Source organism: Pelodiscus sinensis, chromosome 8 (genome assembly GCF_049634645.1).
Source record: "Pelodiscus sinensis isolate JC-2024 chromosome 8, ASM4963464v1, whole genome shotgun sequence".
In the NCBI taxonomy this organism is placed as follows: Eukaryota; Metazoa; Chordata; order Testudines; family Trionychidae; genus Pelodiscus; species Pelodiscus sinensis.
In genome coordinates this window covers 3827091-3853394 of record NC_134718.1, presented here as the reverse complement: position 1 = coordinate 3853394, position 26304 = coordinate 3827091, and the positions used below count along the sequence as shown (strand labels likewise).

The 26304-nt window shown below is 50.4% G+C and overlaps 2 protein-coding genes across 6 annotated transcripts in view; one reads left to right on the top strand and one right to left on the bottom strand.

Moving 5' to 3' along the window:
* Nucleotides 1–18789, bottom strand: part of SYNPO2L (synaptopodin 2 like) — a 41186-nt gene extending 22397 nt beyond the window's left edge. Inside the window, exons 1-3 of the mRNA XM_006135908.4 lie at nt 18458–18789; nt 3971–4122; nt 305–918 (exon numbers count right to left, since the gene is read on the bottom strand). Of these exons, the coding sequence (XP_006135970.2) occupies nt 305–918; nt 3971–4122; nt 18458–18562 (871 nt within the window). The 5' untranslated portion in view covers nt 18563–18789. The remainder of the gene's footprint in view (nt 1–304; nt 919–3970; nt 4123–18457) is intronic.
* The window catches only part of SEC24C (SEC24 homolog C, COPII component), a 106273-nt gene that overhangs the window by 36423 nt on the left and 43546 nt on the right, over nt 1–26304 (top strand). For 3 of the 5 annotated variants that reach the window (XM_075935699.1, XM_075935698.1, XM_075935695.1), the window contains exon 1: nt 21795–21931. The exons of 1 other annotated variant lie outside the window; for it this stretch is intronic. The gene's annotated coding sequence lies outside the window, so the exon portion shown is untranslated. Of the gene's footprint in view, nt 1–21791; nt 21932–22171; nt 22306–26304 lie in introns of those variants that run through there. One more of the 5 variants, XM_075935697.1, reaches the window with a different exon arrangement.

Here is a 26304-nt window from a genome sequence, read left to right as displayed (position 1 = left end):
GGACTCACCCCTGAGTCGCTCCCATGGAGCACGGGCACTATCAGCATCCTCTTTAACCTGCTCAGTCCCAGGGCCAGCCATCACCCTCCTGTTGTCAGTAGAACTCGGGGGGGGGGGATGTGCTTGGGTTCTAGACTGCTGGCTGCCTGCTGGAGGGGAGCCTGAGAGACCTAAGCCACCGGCTCAGACCCTGCAGAGCTGGCCTGGCTCTGCCTCCTTCCATGCGAGAGAAGCCAGGCGAAGGCCCTTCAGCCTGGGCAGGGGATTAGGCCAGGGGAGGGGGAGGTGTGTCGGGGGCACTTACTGGCTAGTTTGGCTTTCTCTGCGTAGGTGGTGGTTAAATCTTCATCGACGGGGTGCTCTACGGGCCCCACCATGGGGATGAGGTGGCGCTCCGCTCGGATGGTCTTGGTGGCATGGGGCAGGAGCATGGCCTCTGGGGAGAGCTCCCTGCTCTCCGCTGGGGGCCGCTGCAGCAGCTCCTCGCTCTCTGAGAAAGGGGTGTCCATGTGGCTGCCGGGCCGGTGCCCACGTTCTTTCTCAGCCACTCCACTTGTGTCCGCTCCGCCCTGGCCGGCCTGCGCCGCTGCCTCGGGGGTGCTGTCATAGCCGCTCAGCTCCGACAGGGACACCTCGTCCTGCGGCTCGCCCGGCTTGTTGTTGGAGCCCCCAGGTGGAGATCGAGGGCTCTTCTTGCGGGCCCTCCTGTGCTTCTCCTGGGCAATGTTATCGGCATCGCTGTCTGTCTCGCCGTAGTAGGCCTCGCTGTCAGGAGGTGACGTCAGGCTCCCCAGCTGCTGCTGTCGCCGGCGCTGTGGCTCGGGTGGAGGGGTGGGGGTGGGCCCAGCTGTCTCTGGGCTGACTGGGGAGGCTGGGCAGAGCACTAATGGCTGGCCAGACCTGTCCTCACCAGCCGCCCTGTGGAGAGGAGGAGAGACTTGGTGAATTTCAGTCCATGGTGGGATTTTTGGGATGCATAGGGGAGGGACAGGGCCTTATGTGCCTACCCCTGGATGGCCCAGCCCAAATTCAAACCCACTGCTCGCAGGCGCAGCTCAGGGGCCTGCACCAGGGCCCTGCCGCATGGACATCTCCCTGCTTCCTGGCGTGGCTGTGCTGCAAAGCATGTGAGCTATACCTGCCACACAAGAACATCAAGTGGCAACCCACCTCCCCACCCCCCGACAGCGGGGGCTGCTATGCCTCTCAAAGGCTAATTGCCTGCAGGCCCCCCCAGCTGGGGCCAGGCGCATCCTCCTGGCCCACCACCCCAGCTTGGCTGGGGAGAGCTGTAACTCAGCCCTGTGCACTGGTTTTTGACTGTACCTCTCAAGGGCTCAGTTCCTGCCAGGAAAAGTCAATGGCAGTTTTACTTGCAAAAGGCTGAGTCAGGACTCCCTGATTTGGCTCCTTGGTGTCTCACTGGGGCCCAGTCCTGCCGTTATAATTGCCCAGAACCTGCTGTATCAGAACTCCCACAAGGTTGTGCCTACACCCACAGTGGCACGTGCAGTACAGGCGCAGTACGGGTGTAGCTACACCTGGTAGAGGAAGGCAGGCTGTATCTGTACTTGCCTCTGTGGTGCAGTTACATGCCGCAGTGCAAGACAAGGGAGGTGACTAGATGTTACACTACTAAAACGGCAGTCTCAGCTGTGGTAGGCACAGCTTGGGTGTGTAGAGAGCCAAGCAGGGCACGTCCCCGGGGGTTCACGTGTGTTAGGCACTCTACTCACCTAAACGGTGTGTCTCCGTCTCCACTACTGCGTATGCCTGTGTGTGCAGAGCTGGTCGCTCGCACCACAGTCATGCAGGCACCACGTAAGGACTTGGTGGCTGGCACGCAGCCAGGGCAAAGGTGGTGCAGCAGAGATGATGTGAAAATCGTGTGTGGTGAAGCAGACAGACTTTAACTCCCATGAGCCTTGTAAGGGAGGTGGAGCTTCGTGGGTGCTTGTATTGCACATGTTCAGAGCAGGTGGGTCTCTTTTAAATATAAAGGGTGCTTGAGTGGACTGAAACCCCCAATTTAATACATTTATAAACACTGAAATGACAGGCCCTACCTTCTTTTTCCTAAAGGTATTTGGGTACATAGGAGCCTAAATCCAATTGACTGTCTGTGGGATTTTGGCGCCTAAGGGTCTAAATCCTTTGAAAATGAGTCTTAGGCTTCTCAGGGTACGTCTACACTGCAGAGGTTTTTTTGGAAAACCCCCTGAAAGAACAGAGGGGTTTTTCTGACATTGGTAAACCTCTTTCTATGAGGAAGAAGCCTTTTTCCGAGAGAGCTCTTTCAGAAAAAGACGTGTGTGGACAGGGAAGAGGATGTTCTTTCGAAAGAAGAGGAAAGAGGAAAAAGCACAGGTGTCCTGGTGGCCACTCCATCTACAGTAATCACAGCTTACGTGCGAGAGAGCACCCATTCAGTGTGGACGCTGTCTGTCGAAAAAGCAGATCACTTTTTCGATGCACTTTTGCCGTGTAGACGCTCTCTTTCGGAAGTTTTTTTGCATGATCTCTTCCGGAAATCTTCTTCCGAAAGAAGCCTGCAGTCTAGACATAGCCCCAGTCAATTAGTTGTTGTAGTGCCAACTGGAGCAACACCTACATACCATTAAAAATCTGGGTCTTAGGTGCTTACATAGAATCACAGAACACTAGAACGGGAAGGGACCTCGAGAGGTGATTGAGTCCAGTCCCCTGCCCTCCTGGCAGGACCCAGCACCGTCTAGCTCATTTGGAGAAGTGTACTTCTGGGCCTCCTCTCCGTGACAGGGAGGGGTTAACATGAGAGAGCAGTGGGCAAGAGGGCTGGGACAGAGCTGTGTGTGCGCTATGGGGGAGGGAAGAAGTGGAAGCACCAAGAATCACTGTTATATATTGTAACTAGGACAGTAGCACCCTAGAGATAAGCTGCCTGGTTTAGTCCAGGGCCCCGACATGCTCAGTGCTGCAGCTCTGCAGGGTGCATGCTAGTGCCATCTGGCTAACTCACAAAATAATTCCCATGGCCAGCTGCTTATCTGGGCGGGCCCAGCTGTGCACGTGCATGCCAGAGCGATATCTGAATGCAAATGGGCGCTGCTCAGGGGGCAGGACAGTTTGGAATTTGGTTCTGTTGAGGGGCTACTTCAGGGATTTTCAGCCACTGCCACGGCGTGGGCCACATGCTCCTCTTGACAGAGAGCAGTCCCATTCACACCCCTCTTCCCTCTCGCTAGCCGTGCCCCTTGAGCCTGAAAGTGGAGTGATGTTTGTCTCCCTTCCTTCCCTCTTCCCCCTGCTGCTGATTTGGAAGTAAGTTAGCATCACCCACGTGAGCAGGGTCAGAGAGAACCTGTCTGGACAGCTGGTTCAGGAGGGGGAGAGACTTGTTTTGAGTCTCCATGTAGTTATCTAGGAGATGGGGCCATGTAGCAACAAGTGATCAGCTTTGGAAGTGGTGGGTTACAACTCACTTTACTATTGAATGCAGGGCTAGTAAAATGTTCTCTTCATTGCATGACGAAACCCACTGGTACAGAATACTCATTTATCCAAAGTAAAGCAATGTCACTAATGTTGTTATTAGCTGTGATGAGCTGTCTTGTGAACCACTGCGTGCTGCAGGATGGGATCCCAATTGCCAATCTGTGAGTCATACTCCCTGTATTGCTAACAGCGATTCTCCTAGATACAGCAGTAGGACCTGAGTTCTGTTCCCCACTGTTGCTGGGCAGTCTACTCAGCCCCGGCAGGCACAGAGACTACCAGGAAGCCTGAGGAGACTGTACTTGTTGAATGCAACATGCTCCATGGTACTGTTTTTCTGACTCATTTTCAAGCACTAGGACAAGGTTGCCTGGCTCTGTTAGCTAGAGTGAACCCACATCCAGCTGTGTGACAGCTACTGTGCAGAATGGAGCTGCCCTCGGGGGGGGAGGGGGAGGCTGTCTCCCTGCTCAGAGACCACTGCGGTGGCTGTTACCTTTTTACACAGATGTGGAGCGTGTCGCTGGAGGAGTCGATGATGTGCATGGCGCTGGCGTGGGAAAGGCCAGCGCATAGTTTCCCGTTGATGGACACCAGCTCATCGTTTTCCCACAGGCCCCCCCGGCAGGCTTTGCTTCTCTTGCGGATCTGGAAGAGGGGAACAGAGGAAGATGAGGAGCGAGAGAAGCAGGCAGGCAGGCAGGAAGGGAGGGAGGGAGGGAGGGAGGAACGAAGGGAGAGAGGGAGGAAGGAAGGGAGAGAGGGAGGAAGGAAGGAGACTTGACTTTCAGCGACTGGCTGACAGTCCTTGCTCTGCAGACTGTCCTCAGACAAGTGACACGAAGGCAGAGGATGCTGCTCACTCAGCAAATGCCGGGAGCTGCTAGGAGGGTTGTGGACCCTAATCCTGGCTGATTTTAGGACCTTGTGAATCTCAGTGCCCATGAAGGGGTCCTCCTGCTAGGTGCAGGCTGAGCTAGAGTCAGTTTCTTGGTGTGAATTAACAGTCGGATGCTCCTCTCCCCACCTCTCATTCCCCCACCCTCTGGTTTCAAATGGTGTCTGTGCTGGGGGAGACTGGGGGCACTTTCCCAGTTAATCTGGCTGGGTTTGTGCTCCCCTGGCTGGGACGTCTGAAACTCTCTCCCATGGTTGCGACCAGAAGGTGCGCTGTGCACAGATGGATTTTCCCTTTGTCGCCGCTAGAGCCGGGGGCTAAGGCCAGAAGAAATGGCGCTTGCAATGCAGACAAGATAGGCACAGAGTAGCGAACAGGAATTCGAGTGGGTCACTCCATTCCTAGCCAGCGATGCTTGTGTCATGGGGCTTGGCTGGCAGAGAAGTGCCCCTCAAATCTCCCGGGCACGAGACCCTCTGTTCTCTGCCCAGTGCGCTCCTTCGCCACATGCTGTAAGGGAAATGTCCGTGTGGTAGGAGGACCAAACCCTCCGATGAGACCAGGGTGGGTAAGTTACTCCTGGGGGCCTGGTTTTCACTTCCCTTTCACTAGCATAAATCAGAAGTCACTCTCCTGCAGCCAGTGGCGTTCCCCCAGCATGGAAATGCTGAGACGAGAACCAGGCCCTGGGAGCAGGCTGACGAACAGGTGGGTATTGCTGGCAGTGTCACAGCGGTAAGATGGCCTGCGGGGGTTATGCAAAATGAGTGCCATGCACAGGATCCTAAAATCCTAGAACTGGAGGGACTTCGAGAGATCATCCTCGAGAGATCATCCACGCACAGCATCCTAGAACGGCAGGACCCAGCACTGTCTAGACCATCTCTGCCAGGTGTCTGTCCAACCTGCTCTTAAATATCTCCAGGGATGGAGATTCCACAACCTCCCTAGGCAACTTATCCCAGTGTGCAACCAGCCTGACAGGCAGGAAGTTTTTCCTAGTGTCCAACCTGAACCTCCCTTGCTGCAGTGCAAGCCCATTGCTTGTTCTATCCTCAGAGGCCAAGGAGAACAATTTTGCTCCCTCCTCCTTGTGACACTTTTTTAGATACTTGAAAACCTGCTATCATGTCCCCTCTCAGTCTTCTCTTTTCTAAACTAACTAAGCCCAGTTCTTTCCATCTTCCCTCATAGCTCCTGTTTTCTAGACCTTTCATCATTCTACTTGCTCTTCTCTGGACCTTCTCCAATTTCTCCACATCTTTCTTGAAATATGGTGCCCAGTCCTGGACACACTACTCCAACTGAGGCCTAATCAGCACAGGGTAGAGTAGAAGAACGACTCTCGTGTCTTACTCACAATACTCCTGTGAATGCATCCCAGAATCATATTTGCTTTTTTTGCAACAGCATCACACTGCTGACTCGTATTCAGCTTGTGGTCCACTCTGACCCCTAGATCCCTTTCTGCTGTATTCCTTCGTAGACAGCCGCTTCCTGTTCTGTGTGTGAGATGGATTGTTCCTCCTAAATGGAGCACTTCGCATTTGTCCTTATTAAACTTCACCCTGTTTCCCTCAGACCAGTTCTCTACTTTGTCCAGATCAGTTTGAATTTTGACTTGTAACCGCTCCCAGCTGGGACTGGCAGGGCAGGTGGAAGGAACACGCTGAGGTGGAGAGCAGGAGCTGCAGCCAGCAGGCTCCAGATCTCGCATTCTATGGGCCCAAAGCCAGCCATGGGACCAGGGGATCTAACACTCCTCAAAATCAGTGGGAGCTGCTCCTGCCTGGTTGGAATCTCCCAGCAGGGTTGGGGCTGGTGCAGGCATGAATGAAAGAGACAGGGGCCCGGCCTGCTGGGAGCCTGCTGGCTGCAGCTCCTGCTCCCCACTCAACATGTTCCTTCCATCTGTTCTGCCTAGGGCTGCCAGGGGTCTGGTTCTGAACCAGACAGTCTGGTATTGGAGGGTTCTGTCCAGGAAACAAATTGAGAAAATACCGGACATCTAAAGTGTCAGGTATTTTCTAATTAGGTACGTTTATTATCAGGGCTCGACAATTAAGGTAAGCAACTCACCACGGGCGAGTAGATTATAGCCCAGCATGGCGCCGCAGTGCAATCAGTGCATGCGCAGCACGCTGAACCGCATGGCTGGCGAGCCCTGTTTATTATTATCAGGAGTATCAGTACCTAGTTGCGAAGTGCCTGGCTGGTAGACACGCTCACACTGTGTCAGTGTGTCTACCAGCCAGGAAGTATGCAACTATGCTGGGGGGGGCAGGTGGGGCTGGGGCAGGAGGGAATCCCCGGGGCGGACTTGCTCGTGCTTTGCCAGGACCGTGAACGGGATGGGCAGCACCCTGGGACCTGTGTGCGCCCGGGTCAGTCCCGCTCCCCACCGGCCGATTCTTTTCCCTCTCCCGGCCAGCCTTGCTTCCTGCCGGCTGGTTCTCCCCCCATCTCCCCCGGCTCCCCCCCCCCCATCTCTCCCGGCCAGCCCCGCTGCCCCCGATCAGCCCTGCTTCCCACCAGCCAGTTCTCCCCACTCCTGCTCCTGATCTCCCCCAGCCAGCTCCGCTCCGCACAACCCCCTTCCAGCCAGCCCTGCTTCCTGCCGGCTGGTCGCCCCCATCTCCCTCGATCAGCCCCACTGCCCCCGACCCCCTCACTGCTAGCCCTGCTTCCTGCTGGACAGCTCCCCTCACTATCTGAGATCAAGTGTGTCTGGTAATTTTTTTGAAGCCACCTGGTAACCCCAGTCCTGCCAGTCCCAGGCCCACCTCAGGAAATGCTGGTCACCTCCAGGGGAAGGCTCTAATGTGGCCTACCACTTTGCCTCTGCAGGGCTCCCTGTGTTACTTTACCATTTACACCCCCTGAGACCTGCCTACTTACGTGACTGTAACTCTGGAGCAACCCCTTTGCGAACACTGGTGCTGCCTTGGATCGGCACTGGGGTAGCAGGCGGGTGTCCAGGCCCAGCTGCAGCGGAATGGCAGCAGGGATGAATGTGGCTGCTCCGGGCCCCAGGGCAGAGTTCATCGTGGCTTTTACACCACTGCTGAATTTGCCCCTGGGAGCTGCAGTGCCACAGATAGAAAGGCTTTTCCTGGGCCCCTCTCCCTCGAGCGCAGCTAGCGTGCTGTGTGGGGGCTGGTGGGGAGTGCCAGGGGCACAGGCCCGGGGCCCATGGCTGTGTCCCCCACGGGCTGGAGGCTTTGTCTACACTGGCAATCAAGCTGCAAAACGTTTGTTGTTCACAAGTGCTTAACCCCCGCTTCTCCCTCAACTGACGAAAGTTTGCCAGGGCAAGTGGGGGCTGAGCAGACATAAGCACTGCTGAGTACAGGCCTTTGCCACGGCCAGCTCTGGGGAGTGGAAGTCAGAGCCCTGACCTCTGAAAACATGCTTTCTCTGTGCCACTCACCCTTTTGTTCCTGGGCTTAGCACCCTGTCGTTAGGACACTGTGACGCATCAAACAGCAGCCCCTTCTTGAAAAGCAGGGGTGCAGGTAAAATGGACACTGCCAGGTAGTTTGGCCACTAAGTTAAACATATAAAGGGCCTGATTCTCATTGACACTAGGGCCCATGTACCTCACAGTGGCAAACGGCCTTGCAGTTGTAAGTCTCAGAGCGGTAGCCATGTTCGTCTGTAGCTACAAAAACAACAGGGAGTCCTGTGCACCTGAGAGGCTAACAGATTTATTAGGGCAGCAGCTTTCCTGGGTAAAACATAAAATTCATTCACCTGATGAAGTGGGTTTTGCCCCCGAAAGCTTGTGCCCAAATAAATTGGTTAGTTTCTAGGGTGCTGCAGGCCTTCCAGTTGTAATAACTTACAACAATACCCATTTTAAAGCCACTCTATGCTGCCAAAGTGGTATAAGGGGCCCTAGTGCAAATGAGAATGAAGCCCACAAAGCTTTTACAAAACTTCATTCTCACAGGTGTTTTTCCATGAAATCGAAACCAAAATCCTGACTGAAAATAGCTTTGTCTGAGCTGGCACGTTCCCCGAGCCAAGCCAGCCACTTGTGGAAGCAACACACATACAGCTGTGCCAAGAGGGTCCAAACCGCTGTTACCAGGGAAGCGAAAGGAGAATCTGGTCTGCCAGCCTCTACCCCATGTGGCACGCCCTTAGCACAGGTGTGAGTGATAAAACGCGATGCGGGCAGGGGGGACTCAGATCTCTGCCCCCAGACTTTCAGTTGGGAGGCTGTGTTCACCCAGGCTGGGAAGAAGGGAAGGGTTTTGCTTCAAGTCGATTGTCTTTATCTTGCCACCTCTGTGTCATAGCCCAGTGCTTTGCCTGCAGGCCAGCACGAGGGGCTGGCTCTGCCCATCTGCCACACCCGTCATCCAGCCTCTAGTCCCGGGCTACTCAACATGTGTCTGCGGCCCCTTTGTTTGGGCCCGCAGTGCAGTTTGAGTTCACGCAGGGCTCAGCACACAGCTCGCAGGTGGGAGCCAAACCAAAAAAGTCATCAATAGAATTGTCTCCTCTTGAGATGTGTTTTACTAGTTACATTCCTGGACTGTCATTTCTCATTCCAAGTGCTGTCCTAGGGGTGGAAAGCGGGGAGCTGTTGCATTTTATTAATATCAGCAGAACGGACTTACATGGGGCCTGCGTGTTGTGTAGTTTTGCCTTCATCTTTGTATTCATGCCCATCAGTGTGAAAGAAGCTATTTACATATGTTTGCATATATATTTGCATGTATATGCAACCACACTTAAGTTGCGGCCCTCAGCACGTGCTGTGAGTATCCAAAGTTGAGTTGCCCTGGTCTAGTCTCTCCTCACCTTAGCAGAAGGGAAGGGGTCGGACACTTGTGGGAACTTCGAGGTGCCCTGTATATACATGTGTGTTATCACTAGCACCATGCGCTCCCTGTTATGCTAGGAAGTGGTGAGTTAAAGTTAATCTTTGAACCCACTGACTCAAATGGAAGTTGATTACATTGCGGAGCAGATTTTATAGCTCTTGCTTAGCCTGCTGTTTGCAGTTTTATTTTCAATAGTATGGATTAATTCTGCCCGCGATATGACAGTCTGGGGGATTCTACTATTGTTACATTTGGAGCCATAGAATCATAGAACACTAGAACTGGAAAGGAACTCGAGAGATCTTTGAGTCCAGTCTCCTGCCCTTATGGCAGGACCAAGCACAGTCTAGGTCATCCCTGGCAGGTGTCTGTCTAACCTGCTCCTAAATATCTCCAGTGATGGAGATTTCACAACCTTTGTAGGCAACTTATTCAAGTGTTTAACCACCTGACAGTTAGGAAATTTTTTCCTTATATCCAACCTAAACCTCCCTTGCTGCAGTTTAAGCCCATTGTTTCTTGTCCTATCCTCAGGGGCCAGGGAGAACAATTTTCCTCCCTCCTCCTTGTGACACCCTTTTAGATACTTGAAAACTGCTATCATGTCCCCTCTGTCTTCTCCTTTCCAAACTAAACAAGCTCAGTTCTTTCAGTCTTCCTTCATAGGTCACATTTTCTAGACATAGTAAACATTCTGCATAGTAAAATTGCAGAATTCCTCCAGGACTCATATGAACCAGAGAGTGAAATGACCAGCCTAGTTTCGGTAGTCAAGCTGAGGAATAGCAAAAAATAAAACAAAAAGTGTCAATGGTGAAAAGGGAACTACGTTTGTAACGTTATTTCCATGTTAGTAATGGGAGGCCTTTCTAGTGACATGGGCACTGAAATTTTTGTGATAGCAGGGCCAATTCTGATCTCACATATACCCGCTTTCTCCTCATTTGCATGAGTATGAGAGGAGAATCAGTCCCCTTGTTTTTATTTAGTCCGTTCAAACAGAAATCAGCAGACACAGACCACTCTATGGAGACAGTATTGCTGGCTGGAACGACCAGCCATGCTGGTCTCCTAACCAAAAGCCCAACTCCAGACTAGAGGCTGACAACAGATCTGTGCACAGAACTGACCACAGAGGATGAAGAGGAAGCTGTGAAAATAAAGGGTTTTGATTACTCCGCTGGGGAGAGAAGTTGAGAACTAAGTGCGTTAAAGCAGCGTTGCCAAGCAATAATGCCACACACAGGAATAGCCACTGAAGGCACCAGATAAGTATTTGGCCTGAATCAGAATGAAGCAGCAAGCTATCAGGTTTTTATATGAAGGCTGGAGTCAGATGCATATGTCAGCAAGCCGAGAGCCCCTGCTTTTGGGATACAAATGATTCAGCAGAAACCCAGATCATGCGAGGTCTCCCCAATATCCGCTTGCAGGCCAGACCCTGCTCCCATTGACAGGAGCAAGCCCTCGGAGGACTGTGGCTCTGAGAAGCAGATCTAGCCCCAGACAAATGCTCCTTCCTAGGGAGGGGAACTTTTCTGCTGTGGAAAGGGAATGTGGGGGAAACTTGAGCCTGCAACAGACGGACAGAGCACGGTGAGCCCAGGAATAGATGGGAACTAGAATGCCAGGAGTGGGGGCAGGGATGGGCAAGAAGAGTGGGAACCAGACCCAGTCCGTGTCAGTGCCACATTTGCAGCAGGAAGGCAAAAGCTGGAGGAATTAAATGGCTCCGTTTCATGTAACAGCCTTTCGCCTGTCAGTTGCTAGTCGGGATGCAGCCTTGGGCTTTGCTGCACGGTATGCTACTCCAGCATTCAATGCAGTGGAGTCACCGTGGTGTAAAACTGGAATAACATGGAAGAGAATGAGGCCCATGACAAGAGGGGCCAAAAGTTGTCGGCCTTTAGTTGTTGACCTGTGTGGAAAGCGCCTGGGGTGTCAGCCCAGGGCCTGAGGACAGCAGGAATGGGCACCATGATTGTCACCTCTGATTCTTCTTGCTGGCAGCAGAAGGGCCAAAGCTGGAATGGTTATTAGGCTTGAGTTATGCTCTGGGCACGGCAGTGAAGCTCTGTGGGAGACATTGGATTGCCACGTGCCACATGCATTCTAGGGGTAAACCAGTAACTCAGTCTCCAGAGCAGTTGATATTTTATCTCTTGCCAGCACTAAATCAACAGGGTATAAATAGCATGGTGGGGGAGGGGGTGTTGCAGGGAAAGGCAGAAGAGCATCACATTAAAATCATGCCTGCCTGCCCAAAGGCAGCCCAGGCACCCAAGAGAACACTTTGCTGTTCAACTTCTACCTTGGAGCCCCAGTTTTTCATATGCCATCAGGAACAACGATGAGAAGAAAAACTAGTCTGCAGAAAGGGCACCAAGTGCAGTTGCTGCATATTCTCACCCTGCAGCCAAGAGATACATGCAAGCTTAAAATAAAAACCCTTGCAAACAATACTGCTTCAGGCTGGCAGCCACCAGCAGTACACACAGCAGACTGGATCACCGCATACAGTACCACTACGGTACTTTTAGTCTGAGAGCCAATGAGGGCTGAGAAGAAAACATCTCTCCCAATCATCCCAGTAGAATATGGAGATGTAATGCCAGGAGAGGGACACAGGTACAGTCCTCCGGTGTGTACCCCAAGGCCAGCCAAATGCAGAGTGCCACAGGCCCTGACGGAGCACCTAGGTGAAGAATCTGTTGAGAGGGGACAAGGCTGGAACGCACACAGTGTGGATCGGTAGCGCAGCGGTGGTGAAGAGCCCATCAGAAATCCTTTCCCAGAGGCAGGTGATAAGGCAAGAGCAACATCCATCTCTAGTGCTCGGGAAGGCTCCTGGTACAAAGCTGGCAAGAGTCTGCAGGTGCCTCGGACCCTCTGGGTTGGCAGCGCTAGGTTTGATCATGGAGGTGATCAGATGAGCCTGTGGGGATTCCCACTGCAACCGCTGACAGCCTTCTGCTGCCTAGGGGAGACTAGTGTCTGCCGGGCTGTGAATGGAGCCATCTGAGACTGCTCCCATGCAACGCTGGGCCAGTTCTCAGACAGCAGGCCAAGCCTGAGTCCTAAGCGCCAGCATGGGTCCTACGGGGAGGGGAATGCAGTCAAAAGGGAAGAGTTTAAGAGAGACCAGGAAGTGGAATTCCCACTGAGGGTAAACTGAGTCGCTAGCTAAGTGAACCAGCGGGAGTCATGGCAGCTGGAGCATGACCCTGAATACACATTTATGTGATTTAAGAACTGGCCCAGACATCACAGCAAAACTAACGCAAAGCGCGTCGAACAGCCTTCCTCTGACTTCACACGTGCTTGTCCAGCCATTCCTCTCGTCTCTATTCCATTCTGCGACGGCATGGCCATGTGTGTCCTCTTTCCTTGCCCCGGATCCTGAGCCCTGGGAATCCCAGGGAATTGGGCCCAGGACTGTCAATTGATGGAACCCTGTTCTGCAGATCTGCACCATGGTTCTCCACGTCCAGTTCATCTTCTGCCCTGTGCCGGACCGTCCTATCCCTGTGCCTCACCTAGAGGAAGGGAGCAATTCCAGGAGTCCCCTGTTCCTGCAGATCAGCAGCAGAGCTGATCCTATCCAGGCAGGCTTGCGGCCCTCTTTCACTCCAGCCACCTGTGGGACCACACACACTGCAGGGCTGTCTGCGCTGGCTATGACACCCCACAAACTAAGTACTGCTTCCAAAAGACCTTTGGAGTCTTGGGGACCTCAGCCCGGCTATCGTCTGAGAGGCCATGAAATCTGCTGAGGAGCACTCTGAAAGCTGGTCAGAACAGCTGGCGCTTTCCACGGTGCAGCCTGCAGGGATTCGGCATGTCTGGCCCTTATCCATTATGCTGCCAGCAACATGGTTTCTGTGCCACAATGTGCAAGGGCATCTGCTTGTGTGGCTTGTTAATAACATCGGTTGCCCCTTTGTCTTATTTATTAGTGGGTTGGGATTGGCTTTGGGGGCAGCTTTTGCAGCCACATGTTAAACCATTTACCCTCTCCACTGTGGGTTTCCCAGGAATTATTGAATTCCAGCATGTTTCCTCTGATGCGCTCTTCATTCCTGTCATGTCTGAGAGTTCTGGTGCTGCCCTTCCCCCACACCAAATCATACCTTACCTGTGGCTTTACCATACTGGCATTACAGCTGATTGCCTATGCTGAGCAAAAGAGTTACTGTACTTGGCTGTGAGTTGCTAGACGTGATATCCGCCAGTTAACCTAAGGCATGAGTCAACCCCAAGGCTGGCCCTGTCACAATTTAATATTGATGCTTCAGATCTGCTGATAGTACAGTGGTCTCTGGAACCTGGGCATAGATGAGCAGAGGGAGCCATATCATAAAATAATAGAATACTAGGACTGGAAGGGACCTCGAAAGGCATCGAGTCCAATCCCCTGCCTTCATGGCAGGACCCAGCACCGTCTAGACCAGCCCTGACAGGTGTCTGTCTAACCTGCTCTTAAATATCTCCAGAGATGGAGATTCCACAACCTCTGTAGGCAACTTATCCCAACGTTTAACCACCCTGACAGGCAGGAAGCTTTTCCTTGTATCCAAACTAAACCTCCCTTGCTGCAGTTTAAGCCCATTGCTTCTTGTCCTATCCTCAGAGGCCAAGGAGAACAATTTTTCTCCCTCCTCCTTGTGACACCCTTTTACATACCTGAAGACCACTATCATGTCCCCCCTCAGTCTTCTCTTCTCCAAACTAAACAAGCCCAGTTCTTTCCATCTTCCCTCATAGCTCTGTTTTCTAGGCCTTTAATCATTCTTGTTGCTCTTCTCTGGACCTTCTCCAGTTTCTCCACATCTTTCTTGAAATGTGGTGCCCAGAACTGGACATAATCTCCAGCTGAGACCCAGTCAGCTCAGAGTAGAGCAGAAGAATGACTTCTCGTGTCTTGCTCACAACACTCCTGTGAATGCATGCCAGAATCATGTTTGCTTTTTTTGCAATCGCATCACGCTGTTGATTCATATTCAGCTTGTGGTCCACTCTGACCCTTAGATCCCTTTCTGCTGTACTCCTTCCTAGACAGTCGCTTCCTGTTCTGTGTGTGTGAAACAGATTGTTCCTTCCTAAGTGGAGCACTTTGCATTTGTCCATATTAAACTTCATCCTATTTACCTCAGACTATTTCTCCAGTTTGTCCAGATCATTTTGAATTATGACTCTATCTTCCAAAAGCATTTGCAACCCCTCCCTGCTTGGTTTCATCTGCAAACTTAATAAGCATCCTCTCTATGCCAATATCTAAATAGTTGATGAAGATAATGAACAGAACCGGTCCCAAAACAGACCCCTGCAGAACCCCACTTGTTATGCCCTTCCAGCAGGATTGTGAACCGTTGATAACTATTCTCTGTGCACAGGTCTCCCAGCAGGTGTTGGGGGGACCAGGGCTGGAGAGCTGGAAGTTTCTGGGAGTTGTCCAAGAAAGAAGCCTCGTCCTCCTGGTCTGATGGCCTACAGCAGACACCCACCATGACATCACCCTTGTTGCTCTCACTTCTCTCTCAGACTCTCAACAGGCTTTTCTCCAGTTTCATACTGGAGCTCTGAGCAATCACACTGCTCTCTTACATACAGTGCAACTCCTCCTCCTTTTGTCCCTCAACTCTCCTTCCTGAGCAATTGATACCCTTCCCTGGGCGTGCTTCAGACATGTGAGTCATCCCACCAAGCCACATCATAGTTCCTTAACTGTGCCAGGACTTCAGATTCTTCCCGTTTGTTTCCCCAAGCTTCTTGCATTCGTGTGCAGGTACCTAAGATAACTAGCTGACTGTCCTGCTTTCTACATATGAATCTTGCACACTCCTTCTTGCATTTTCTTTCAATATCCCACTTCCCCCTTACCTCAGAGCTTAGGTCATCATCCCCTAGAGAACGTAGTTTAAAGCTCTCCTCACTAGGTTAAACAAACCTCCCTGTGAAGATGCTCTTCCCTCTCCTTAATAGATGGAGCCCATCTCTTCCTAGCAATCCTTCTTCCTGGAACAACATCCCATGATTGAAGAATCCAAAGCCTCTCTCTTCAGCACCACCTGCATGACCATGCATTTACCTCCAAATGTGATGGCCCCTCCCTGGGCCTTTTCCTTCAACTGGGAGGATGGACAACACACCTTGTGCCTCAAACTCCTTGATCCTTCTTCCCAGAGCCACATCATCTGCAGTGACCCACTCAGGGCCATTCCTGGCAGTATCACTGGTGCCCACGTGGAGAAGTAGGAAGAAGTAGCAATCCTAGGGCTTGATCAGTCTCAACAGCCATGCGGTCACATCCTGAACTCTAGCACCAAGCAAGCAGCGCACTTCTTGAGTTTCCTGGTCTATACGGCAGATGGATGACTCCATCCCTCTTAGAAGGGAGTCCCCAACACCAACACCCACCTCCTCCTCTTGAGAGTGGTGGTCATTGGAACCCCCATCCCTAGAGTGATGCATCCCATATCTTCTGCTCGACGGGGTCTCCTTTTGATTCCCTCCCTCAGATAACGCTTCCAAGTCATTCTCCACTGTAATACCTGTGCAGAGAGCCTGAATATGATTTCTTACTGCATTGGGGGATACATGGGTTCTCCTCTTCCTTCTTCTGCAGGGCACATGCTGCCAATTTTCTTCCCCATTCTGCACTGGCCTCTGATTCCTCAGTACACTGCACCTGCAGTACCAAACCCTGATTTCTATCCAGAAAGTCTCCATTTTCTCTGATGCAACACAGCATTAATACTTGAACCTCTAGTCCTTTAACCTTCTCTTCCAATATGGAAACTAGCTTGCACTTCATACAGGCAAAGTCATGTCTATCCTCTGTGTAGACATCTTGGCTACGTCTAGACTACATCCCTTTTTCGGAAAAGGGATGTAAATTAGACGTATCGCAATTGCTAATGAAGCGGGGATTTAAATCTCCCCCCGCTTCATTAGCATAAAAATGGCTGCCACTTTTTTTCCGCATGGAGCTTTGCCGGAAAAAAGTGCCAGTCTAGACGCTGATCTTGTGGAAAATAAAGCCTTTTCCGAAAGATCCCTTATCCCTTATTTTATTTAAATATCCCCGGCTTCATTAAAATAAAAATGGCCGCCACGCTGTGCTGGGTCAGCTGATCGTCGGCACAGCGCAGCAGTCAAGACGTGGATCAGTCGACAGGGAACGCCTTTGTCGACCACTCCTTTATGCCTCGTGAAACTAGGGTTCAGTTACTAGGACTATCAGGTCTCACATCTCAGGACAGAAGCTGATAACAAGCTGAGTTGAGATAGTTTTTCTCCATAGTAAACAGATAATTAGATGTACTATGGCGGTTTTAAACCTTCCTGTGAGGCATCCAGCTTTGGCCATGGCAAGAAACAGGATGTAAGATTGGACTGACTCAGTATGGCAATGCCCATGTCCCCATGTATCTGCCATTCATCATGCTTGGCTCATTTCCACACGTTAGGCCCAGATTAGACTCTGGCCTGGTTGCCATATCATTAGAATTTGTGTGGGTATATTGAAGCATCTGGTACTGTCCCATGGGTGTACATCCTGCCACGGGGTTCCTACAATGGCTTTCCTGGGCTGCATGTGATCCTTGACATTCCCTAGGATCACATCACTGGACTTTTTTGCAGGCCTCCTGGTTTGTCTGCACAAACATTTCCTACTAGCTACAGCACAGTCATGTCCATAACATCTATAGCGCCATCTCAAAGTTCACCTTTATTCCTGTGCCCTCCCCATCCAGTCTCTGCTGAATGAGTCACAACACAAGTCATAGTTCATGTATGTTAATGCAATGTTTTTCACCTTGGCATCTCTCTTTCTTAGCCAGCTCTTTTTTCAGCTCTGAGCTCACTGATAACTCTTTCCCATCTCTCTCTCTCTCTCTGTCTCTCTCTCTCTCTCTCTTTTCATGCATCTATGCCCCATTCATCACTGCACTATCAGAATGCCATACCATCCCACCTGGGCAGGCCTGTCTCAATGACAGCTCCCTCCCTGACTGTGTATGACAGGCCTGGCCACACAGATAGCCCCTTCCTAAGTGCCATGCAGAACTGGCAACAGAAATAACCTTGGGGACTTGGCACAGTTTATGGGAATGCCAAAACCCTCATTCTGCACAGAACCTCTGGCTAGCTAAGCTCATTGGTGTTGGCTTTGTTTCCCCACAGCAGTCAGGACCCCACAGCATATGTGAAGAAATTCTCCTGGTGGTGATCATCCTCCTTCCCTGCTCTAGGGACCTGCCGCTGGGGACCAAGATATGATATTCTGTGTCATTTGGCTGAACTTCTGCAGAACAAGCCCTTTTCCAAAGCTTGTACATAGGGACAAGCTTCCTAAGAAACCAGAAGCTTCTGGTTATACCCACTTCCTGCCCTTGCTGCTGCGGCTGCTGCTGCTGCCGTGGCATCTTAAATATCCATGGGTCAAGCCTAAGGCAGTAGCTGTGCATTAAGCAAGCCGAGGAATTTTTCTTCTAGCTGTCATACTTCAGCACTCCTCTACGATCACTTTGAGCAAAGAAAAGAGAGACCTACAGCAACTGCACATCGGTAAGCATGCACTTCAAGGGTCATCTTGATTCCTGCTCATCCTTCCCTCTCCTACCTTCAGTTTCTTGGACTCTGAACCAATAGCTGCTGCTCTCATTCAGCTTAGCAAGCAATTACATAGCTTCTGCCAAAACAGGAGACCCACAGTGATTTGCATTGATGGCTGTGAGACCCATTGTGATGGTAGAATACTGCAAGTTAATGAACACATACAGATAAAGAAAAGCCACAGACACTGTATCACAAAATGGCTTTGGTTCCGTTAATTTGATCCTTGTCAAATAATTGTAATGTTTTGCACACTTCAGAATGTGCTGCTGGATGTGTTACACAAATCATGAAGCCTCTGTAATATGAACTGCTTTTACAGCTTTGCTGATAAGTGAGGAGAACTGAGCAACTTATGAAGTGTCCGGATTGTCACAGTTCTGCTGTGCAGAGCAGTGATGTGCATCAGTGGAAGCAGACCCTCACCTGCCCGTTGGCTGTCTATTTTCATCTCAGTAACACACGTTTCAGAATGTTCAGCCTTCCCCGCGCACTGCCAGACCACCCCACCCACGTCTCCTTTCAGACCCTCTGTGTTAGTAGAGCATTCCTTAACGGCAGCGGCTCTCCTAGCACATCTGGGATCAAGTGCGCTGCCTTGCTCTGAACAGTTACCGTCCTCCAGTCCTACCTTTGACACCTGAAGGGGCCTTTTCTGCTCAGAGCCCCCCTGCAGCCGGAAGCCCCAGGGGGGCCCACCAGACAGCGTGACCAGCACTTCATCTTCAGCTCCCATGACTTCAGTGCTTTTGGTTTCTTGTCTTCTCTGATAGCCTCCTCCCCTCTTCAAGGCAAACCCCCAGCTCTTACGGGGTAGCAGCTCCCCCTTCCATCTCTACCTTTTCTGGAATTGCCTGGAAAGCCCTCTCCTCACTTTCTCCCTCAAGCATGAGAGGAGAGCTTCTACCCATGAACCCAGCCTCCCTGCTCTTCTGCACTCTCAGCGGCTCTGCTGCCTATGATTTAGTATTTGATTCTGCTTTTGGTAAGGGGCCAGAGTTGTCCCTCACATGTGTCATGTCAATCTCACTCACTCACCCCCCCCCCCATCTCTCCAACCGTGTGGCTGAAAATAGCTCACCTCCTGTCTGTCTCTAGAGCTTTGTCTCATGCCCTTAAAGCTGGAGGGATTTCTTTTAAGCATTTCAGTAAAAACTGATATTTCTGCTTCTCACTCCCACGAGAGCTCCTGGGCTCACCCAGCACTCAGGAGTCATTAAAATGACAGCTGCAGAAAGAGATATGACACTAGATCAAACTCCCTTGCAGCAGGCTCAGTTGTTGGCCTGGCTCAGGGAATCTGAATGGAGAAACATTTTCCCTTATATCTGTGAATACTGGCAGGAGCTCTTCTTACTGTGCATTCCCCGGGGCCAGGGCTACTACCATTTAAAATGTAGTAGGAGCCCGGCGGCAGGGAGCCCAGCCTGGTCCCCATTCGCGCGGGGTCCAGAACCAAACTCTGCTACAGCTCTGCAATTTAAAACGCAGTAGGAGCCAGGGGACAGTCTGCCTGGCTCTTACTGCCTTTTAAATTGCAGAGCCACAGCGGGTTTGGTCCCAGATCTGGCCCAGTCCAGGACTGAGCCAGCTGCCTATCGACTAATTGAGTAATCGAAAAAAATGTGTTGACTACTCAATTCATTAAATTCCCCCTTCTTAACATCCCTAGTGTGTGACAAGGCATGGAAGATGCCCTGGGTACCCAATGCAGCTAAGGAAGTCCCCAGCCATAATGATTTTTGGTGCAACAGGAATCTGGCTTCCACAGCTAAGAGCATGGAACTAGAGCCCTGCAAATCCGCAGATTTCCACTTTTATGTCCACGGGCATCCACATCCTTATTTCTGTGCAGCTGCTGGCAGCAGTGCTGCCTTCAGAGCTGGGCAGCTAGAAAGTGGCAGCTGCTGCCCAGGAGCCCAGTTCTGAAGGCAGCACTTTGCCAGCAGCAGCACAGAAGTGATGGTGGTAAATACTATACTTGTTAGAGAAGAAACAGGCGACCCAGGAGCAGATGGGGTAAACGGAACTGCTTTATTGCCCATGCATGTTAACCTTGGATCCCCAACACATCATTCCAAGTGGCAACAACATGGCACCAATTACACCCTTTTATCTACTTTAGTATGTTAATTCACACGTCGATCATTACTTTCCCTAAAGCCTTATTTAGTAATGTAAAATAGCATACAATGAATATTAATAAGCAGGTGACGAATACAGTTATACCCGCCCCTGTTTGTTGCTTACTGGTTTTTAGCTGAATCAGCATTACATACTGTCTTTGGCAGCATCTTTTAGAGAGGAGAAAAGCACTTTGACCCAGCAAATATTTTTACAGAACAAGTGCGAAGACAAAACAAGACACTGTTCAGTGCAACCAAGGCTGCCAGGATAAAGGGGAAAAACATGTTTAAAGACAATGCCTGCTGTGGCTGACCCCTTACCACTATCCCAGACCCCTATTCATTTTTACATATCCCAACAATACTGATGTCACCCTTACTTCTGTACTGCTGCTTTCAGAGCTGGGTGGCCAGGGAGTGGTATTTGCTGACTAAGGGCCCAGCTCTAAGGGCAACACCATACCAGGCTATCCTTCCTTCTGCGCAGCTGCTAGCGGCAGCTCTGCCTTCAGACTCCAGCTGCCCAGCTCTGAAGGTAGCACTGCTCTCAGCAGCAGTGCAGAAGTTAGGGTAGCAATACCGCAATGCCCATACAGTAACCTTGCAAGCCCCTCACAACTACTGTGTGGTTCAGGACCCCTACTAGTACAACAATGTGACATTTCAAATTTAAATATCGGAAATAATGAGAATTACCATGTTTAATAATCATATGACCATGAAATTGACCAAAATGGACTGTGAATTTGGTAGTGCCCTACCTATGGGTAAGAGGCTGGTAACTTCACTGGGTCAAGTTAGCTCATGGCCTATTCAGTGAGAGGGTGGTGACCCACCACAGCTTCTGGCCCAGTGGGCAAGTGAGGCCATTGGCTCTGGGGCTGGTGAACTCATTGAGCTTGTGTTACAGGGGATGAGCAGCTAACAATGTCAACTTTGTGACCCATTGGGTGACTGTCTGGTGATCCCTGAGTTCAGTGTCCATTGAAATGGTGATGGCACCACCACACTTGGGGCCAATTTGGGTAGCGACTCCATTGGCTGGAGGGCTGGTGATCCCAGTGGGTGAGCAACCCCCATTGGTTGGAGGGCTGGTGATCCCAGTGGGTGAGCGACCCCCATTGGCTGGAGGGCTGTGATCCCAGTGGGTGAGCGACCCCCATTGGCTGGAGGGCTGTGATCCCAGTGGGTGAGCGACCCCCATTGGCTGGAGGGCTGGTGATCCCAGTGGGTGAGCGACCCCCATTGGCTGGAGGGCTGTGATCCCAGTGGGTGAGCGACCCCCATTGGCTGGAGGGCTGTGATCCCAGTGGGTGAGCGACCCCCATTGGCTGGAGGGCTGGTGATCCCAGTGGGTGAGCGACCCCCATTGGCTGGAGGGCTGTGATCCCAGTGGGTGAGCGACCCCCATTGGCTGGAGGGCTGGTGATCCCAGTGGGTGAGCGACCCCCATTGGCTGGAGGGCTGGTGATCCCAGTGGGTGAGCGACCCCCATTGGCTGGAGGGCTGGTGATCCCAGTGGGTGAGCGACCCCCATTGGCTGGAGGGCTGTGATCCCAGTGGGTGAGCGACCCCCATTGGCTGGTGACCCCACGGCTGTGGTCCAATGAGCGAGCAGTTTGTAGCATCCACGGTCCTTCCCCAGGCATCGCCGCTACGGCGCCATTTCTGTGACGTCACGCATATAGGCGTTCCCCAGCGGGGAGACGCGAAGCCGCCGGCGTGCGAGCCCTGTGACGTCGACGTCAAAGTCAGCGGGGGGGGTCACCGCAGCTGCGCGGCCTCAGGGCGCCTGCGCAACATCCGGGCCCTGCGCAGTCTGGTGTCGCGGCCGTCGGGGGTTGGCCGCGAGTGGGGACGTGGCAGAGAGCGGCGGGGAGGGGCACTTCCGGCGGGAGCGGCAGGCCGGGAACCGGAAGCGGCCCCAGCGGCGGAGGCACCTGGACAGCAGCGCCGGGAGGCCCAAGCAGGAGCGACCGGTGAGCGGCGGGGGCCGAGCGGCGCCTCCCCGGGGCCCTGCTTCGCTGCGCGCTTCCCGGCCCGCGCCTGGCCGGTGCAGCGTCCCGCGGGGGAGGGCTTGGAGGGAGGGGCTGGCCGCTCGCCGGGCCCGTGGCCTCTGCACGCGAGGGGCTAGGCGGGGTCTGCACAGCTCTTGTGTTTCCTTCCTGGCCTCTGGCCCTCGCTGCTAGTTTCTGACTCGGGCTGTTTTCTTCCTGTAGCCTTGTTACTCCTTAACCCTAGAGTTAATTGATGGTAACTGAGAGCTTGTTACAAAACGTGACCGAGGTTGTCGTCAGCCTCAAACCCTCCAAGGAAGAGGCAAGGGAAGAACTCGGTGTTGGCTCCTGTGGAAGTGAGTTCATATGTTAAGAATGTATTTTTTTAGGCTGATTTTCTCATTGCTGAGCAAGACTCAGTATAGTGACAGTTTCTGCTCTGAAGAGCTCACTGTCTGAAAGACTAGGTGAAGATGATGTGTTGCACTGGGAAGCTCGAAGAATGAGTAATTTGGAACCTTTTCCATCTTGTAAAAAGTGATTATTTATTGTGTGTGCTACAGTAGTGCTCAAAATACAGTTGGTGGTGTGCCAAAATATAAAAAGGGATAGTTTGGCCTTGGAAAAAAATACTGTGTGAAGGATATATATAAGCAGAATGTTTATCTTCTATCTGGAAATGAATGACAGGAGAACCATCATGTGATGATTTCCTGTTGTGTTCACTCCCTCTGGGGCATTTTGTATTGGCAGACAGGATACTGGGCTAAATGGACCTTTGGTCTGACCCAGTATGGCCATTTGTATGTTTAGAGCTATGTGAGTACAGTTTTAGTAGGTTGCATATTTTGGTTTTACTATTCCATATCTGTAACTACTTAACATAATTTCTTCCTGACCCTACTATCATGTACAAATCTTAAACTGTTACAACTTTTTATCAAGTGTACTAAAGTGTGCAAAGTTCAGGGAAGAAAGTCCACATAGTTTCCTATGCAGCAAGATGTGAGAATGATGTGTGAAGTAGCTGCATATATAGGCAAGGTGCTGAGGAACCTTTCTGATAAATAGTTGGGGTTCCATCTGTGTCTCTGGAGCCTATGTTCCAAAGATCATGTAAATAGACACACTTGCAGTCCTTTAGTTTTTTCTTCTCTGCCATAAGTCACAGAGCCATCTTTTTTTTTCTGTTGCAGTATAAACAAAAATCTTATTATAAGTAGCTAAAGTGCCACAGGACTCCTTGTCACAACTACCTTATAGACTAACAGATGTATTGGAGCATAAGCTTCGTCAGATGCATGTGGGTCTTTGCCCATGAAAGCTTATGCTCCAAAACATCTGTTAGTCTATAAGATGCCACAGGATTCCTTGTCGCTTTTGCAAATCCAGACTAACACAGCTACCCCTCTGATACTAAAATAGTTGTGTGATTAAAGTTAGGTTTAGGCGAAGTTAAAATTTTACTTGACATTTTCAACAATTTTTGTCACATTACTGTAAATAGGTCAACTTGGGTCTTGCCCAAGTTGAGGGATCAGTCAGCCAAACCATGGTTGGAGACGGCTTCCCTTGCCCATGTGATCCCTGCCTTAGAATGGTGAATATGTTTTGTATGCATTAGGGAAAAGCATTTAACTAAAGACTGTAAAGCCTGCAAGACCTTCTGATAAACTTCATACAAAAGAACAGCCGTACTGGGTCAGACCAAAGGTCCATCTAGCCCAATATCCTGTCTACCAACAGTGACCAATACCAGATGCCCCAGAGGGAGGGATCACAACAGGTAATCCTCACGTGATCCCACCCCTGTCACCCATTTCCAGATAAAAATAGTAAAACTCTGTTTCAGGACCTGTTGTATCCAAATTCTCTGTTAACTCATAAATCTGGTGTACCACATCCCCCAAAAGGTGCCTTCAGCATAGGTAGGGTACCATCTACATCTTCCTTGCTTCTGCACTGTAAAGTCTCAGGTTGAAAAGGCATGTCCTTTCATCAAAGTGTCTCTAAAGGAACAGTAACAAGTTCCATTGATTTAGGGTCAGACTCTTTGAATGAAGAAAACACCAGCTGTGATTCCAGCAGTTTTATTAAGCTGCCCAGTAAGAAAAAGGCACTTCCATAAAGACACAGCTGGTTCTTTGAGTGGGTCTGCGCTGGTCAGATCAGTCTGACCAGGCATAATAAAGTAGCTGACCCCCTCCCAAGACTCTAGTGGAGGGGATTGTCAGCTAACTCAGAACCTTCCCAGGTGTTAGGCCTTGAGTTTCAGGATGTCAGATCTCTTCTCTCAAAATTTCTTTCAGAAATGTTTTCTTCAGGTGAGCACCATGGAATTCTCAGTTCTGATGCAAACTTGTGCTGTTAACAGATATGTGAATTCCACTGTTCTGTGGGGGTAAGATTGGTGCCATGGACTTCTCTGATCTGAGAAGAACTAGTTCCTACATTGTGACAATACCAGGTGCCCCAAGGGAAATGAACAAAACAGGAAATCATCAAATGATTAATCAGCCCTGACAAAACAAAGGCTAGCAACACCATTCCTTTCCTTCCTGGCTAATAGTCATTCATGACCTAACCTCCATGAATTTACCTAGCTCTTTTTTGAACCCTGTTAGTCTTGGCCTGTGTATTGAATGAAGTAACACTTTTTGTTGGTTTTGAGCCTGGTGCCTATTAACTTCATTTGGTGACCCGTTACTACTTGTGTTATGGGAAGAAGTAAATAATTTTTCCTTGTTTACTTTCTCCCCACCAGTCATGATTTTGTAGACCTCTATCATGTCCCCCTTAGTCATCTTTTTTCCAAGCTGAAAAGCCCCAGTCTTATTCATCTCTCTTCATATGACTGAAGTTCCATGCCTGTCATCATTTTGTTGCCCTTTTCTGAGCCTTGTCCAATTCCAGTATATCTTTTTTGAGATGAGGCAACCACATCTGCATGCAGTACAGGAGTGTTCCCACCATAAGTCGCCCCAGTATACATCCATTCCACGCTAAAGTCATTGTTGCTTGTAGGAACTGATAAGTCCTCCCATTCTCTGCTCTTAAGTCATGCAAATGGAAGTCAGCCACAGGAAAAAACTTCCCCGCTTTAAGTTGTTTCACTGTAAGGCCAAATTTTTTGGAATATATCTTTGTCTTATAGCGAGGATGGCCTCTATCCAAATGTGGGCATGCCATGGATTTATATAGAGGCAATATATTTTCTGTCTTAGTCTCTATCCCTTAATGGTTTCCAACATTCTGCTTGTTTTTTGACTGTCACTGCACATTGAGTGGATGTTTTCAGAGAACAATCCACAGTGACTCCAAGATCTCTCTCCAGGAACTGCCTGTTCTACTCATCCTTTGAAAAAACCTTTCAGCTGCTTCCTTTTCTTCTCTACTTGGACACAAGATTTTCCACTGTAGCTCTGAAGGCAACTGACCATAACTCTGGCAATTATGCTAATGGCTTTGACCAGAAAGTCCCATATTTATTTGATAGCTAAGCTTGATTCTATATATTGGGTCCTAAGAGAAGTATCTATATTGTTTTTTTTTTTTCTTGCTTTCTAGGCTAGGACTGCATGAGATCTTAATTGGAAGTGATTGATCTAATGCTTGAGTGAGTGTAAACCCAGCCCTGAAAACAAGGAGTCAGATTTGATGTGCTTGGCCAGAAGGCATAATCCTCTGTAGTCCTGATTCTTATGCAGATGGAGAATTCTTTCTGGCCTTTTTGAAAGAAGCAAAGATATTTCCCTACCCTTCATGGCCTGGCCTTCATGTAACTCTGCCCATATACCTCTCCTAGCTTGAGATGTGTTCCCCTTGAATGTTAAGTCTCTCTTGAGCATTTGTCATTTTAAATTTCATTATGGAGATAAATAGGATTTAAATTATATCCACTTAGTGTCAAGATGACATTTTAAAATTATTCTGGATTCTGTGCGCTGACGTAATTAGTACACATCCATTTGTATCAAGGAAGCAAGGTGTAACAAGCTAAGCACAGGGCGTGGGGCTAGGAGCTCCTCAGTACAGTTCCATTCTGCTGTTGAGAAGTTCATCTCGGGCATGACACCTGTATTCCTTTAGCTTCTCTGTCTGAAATGCGGCAATAGTTTTCTTCTGGGTGGTGTGAGGCTTAATAATTCTTCAGTGTGACATAAGTGCAAAGTATTATTTGAGGCATTTTGTAGGAGGTGGTGTGCTGATGGTGATTCTCAGTGGTGTTACCAGCACTTAAGGTCATTGTAAAGCATTTTCTTTATGTAGATAACAATTCTCTTCTCCCAGGAATTCCAAAGGCAGTTAGTTCATTGAGGCCAAGTGAGAATGTTTTACTAATACACTTCCTCCTC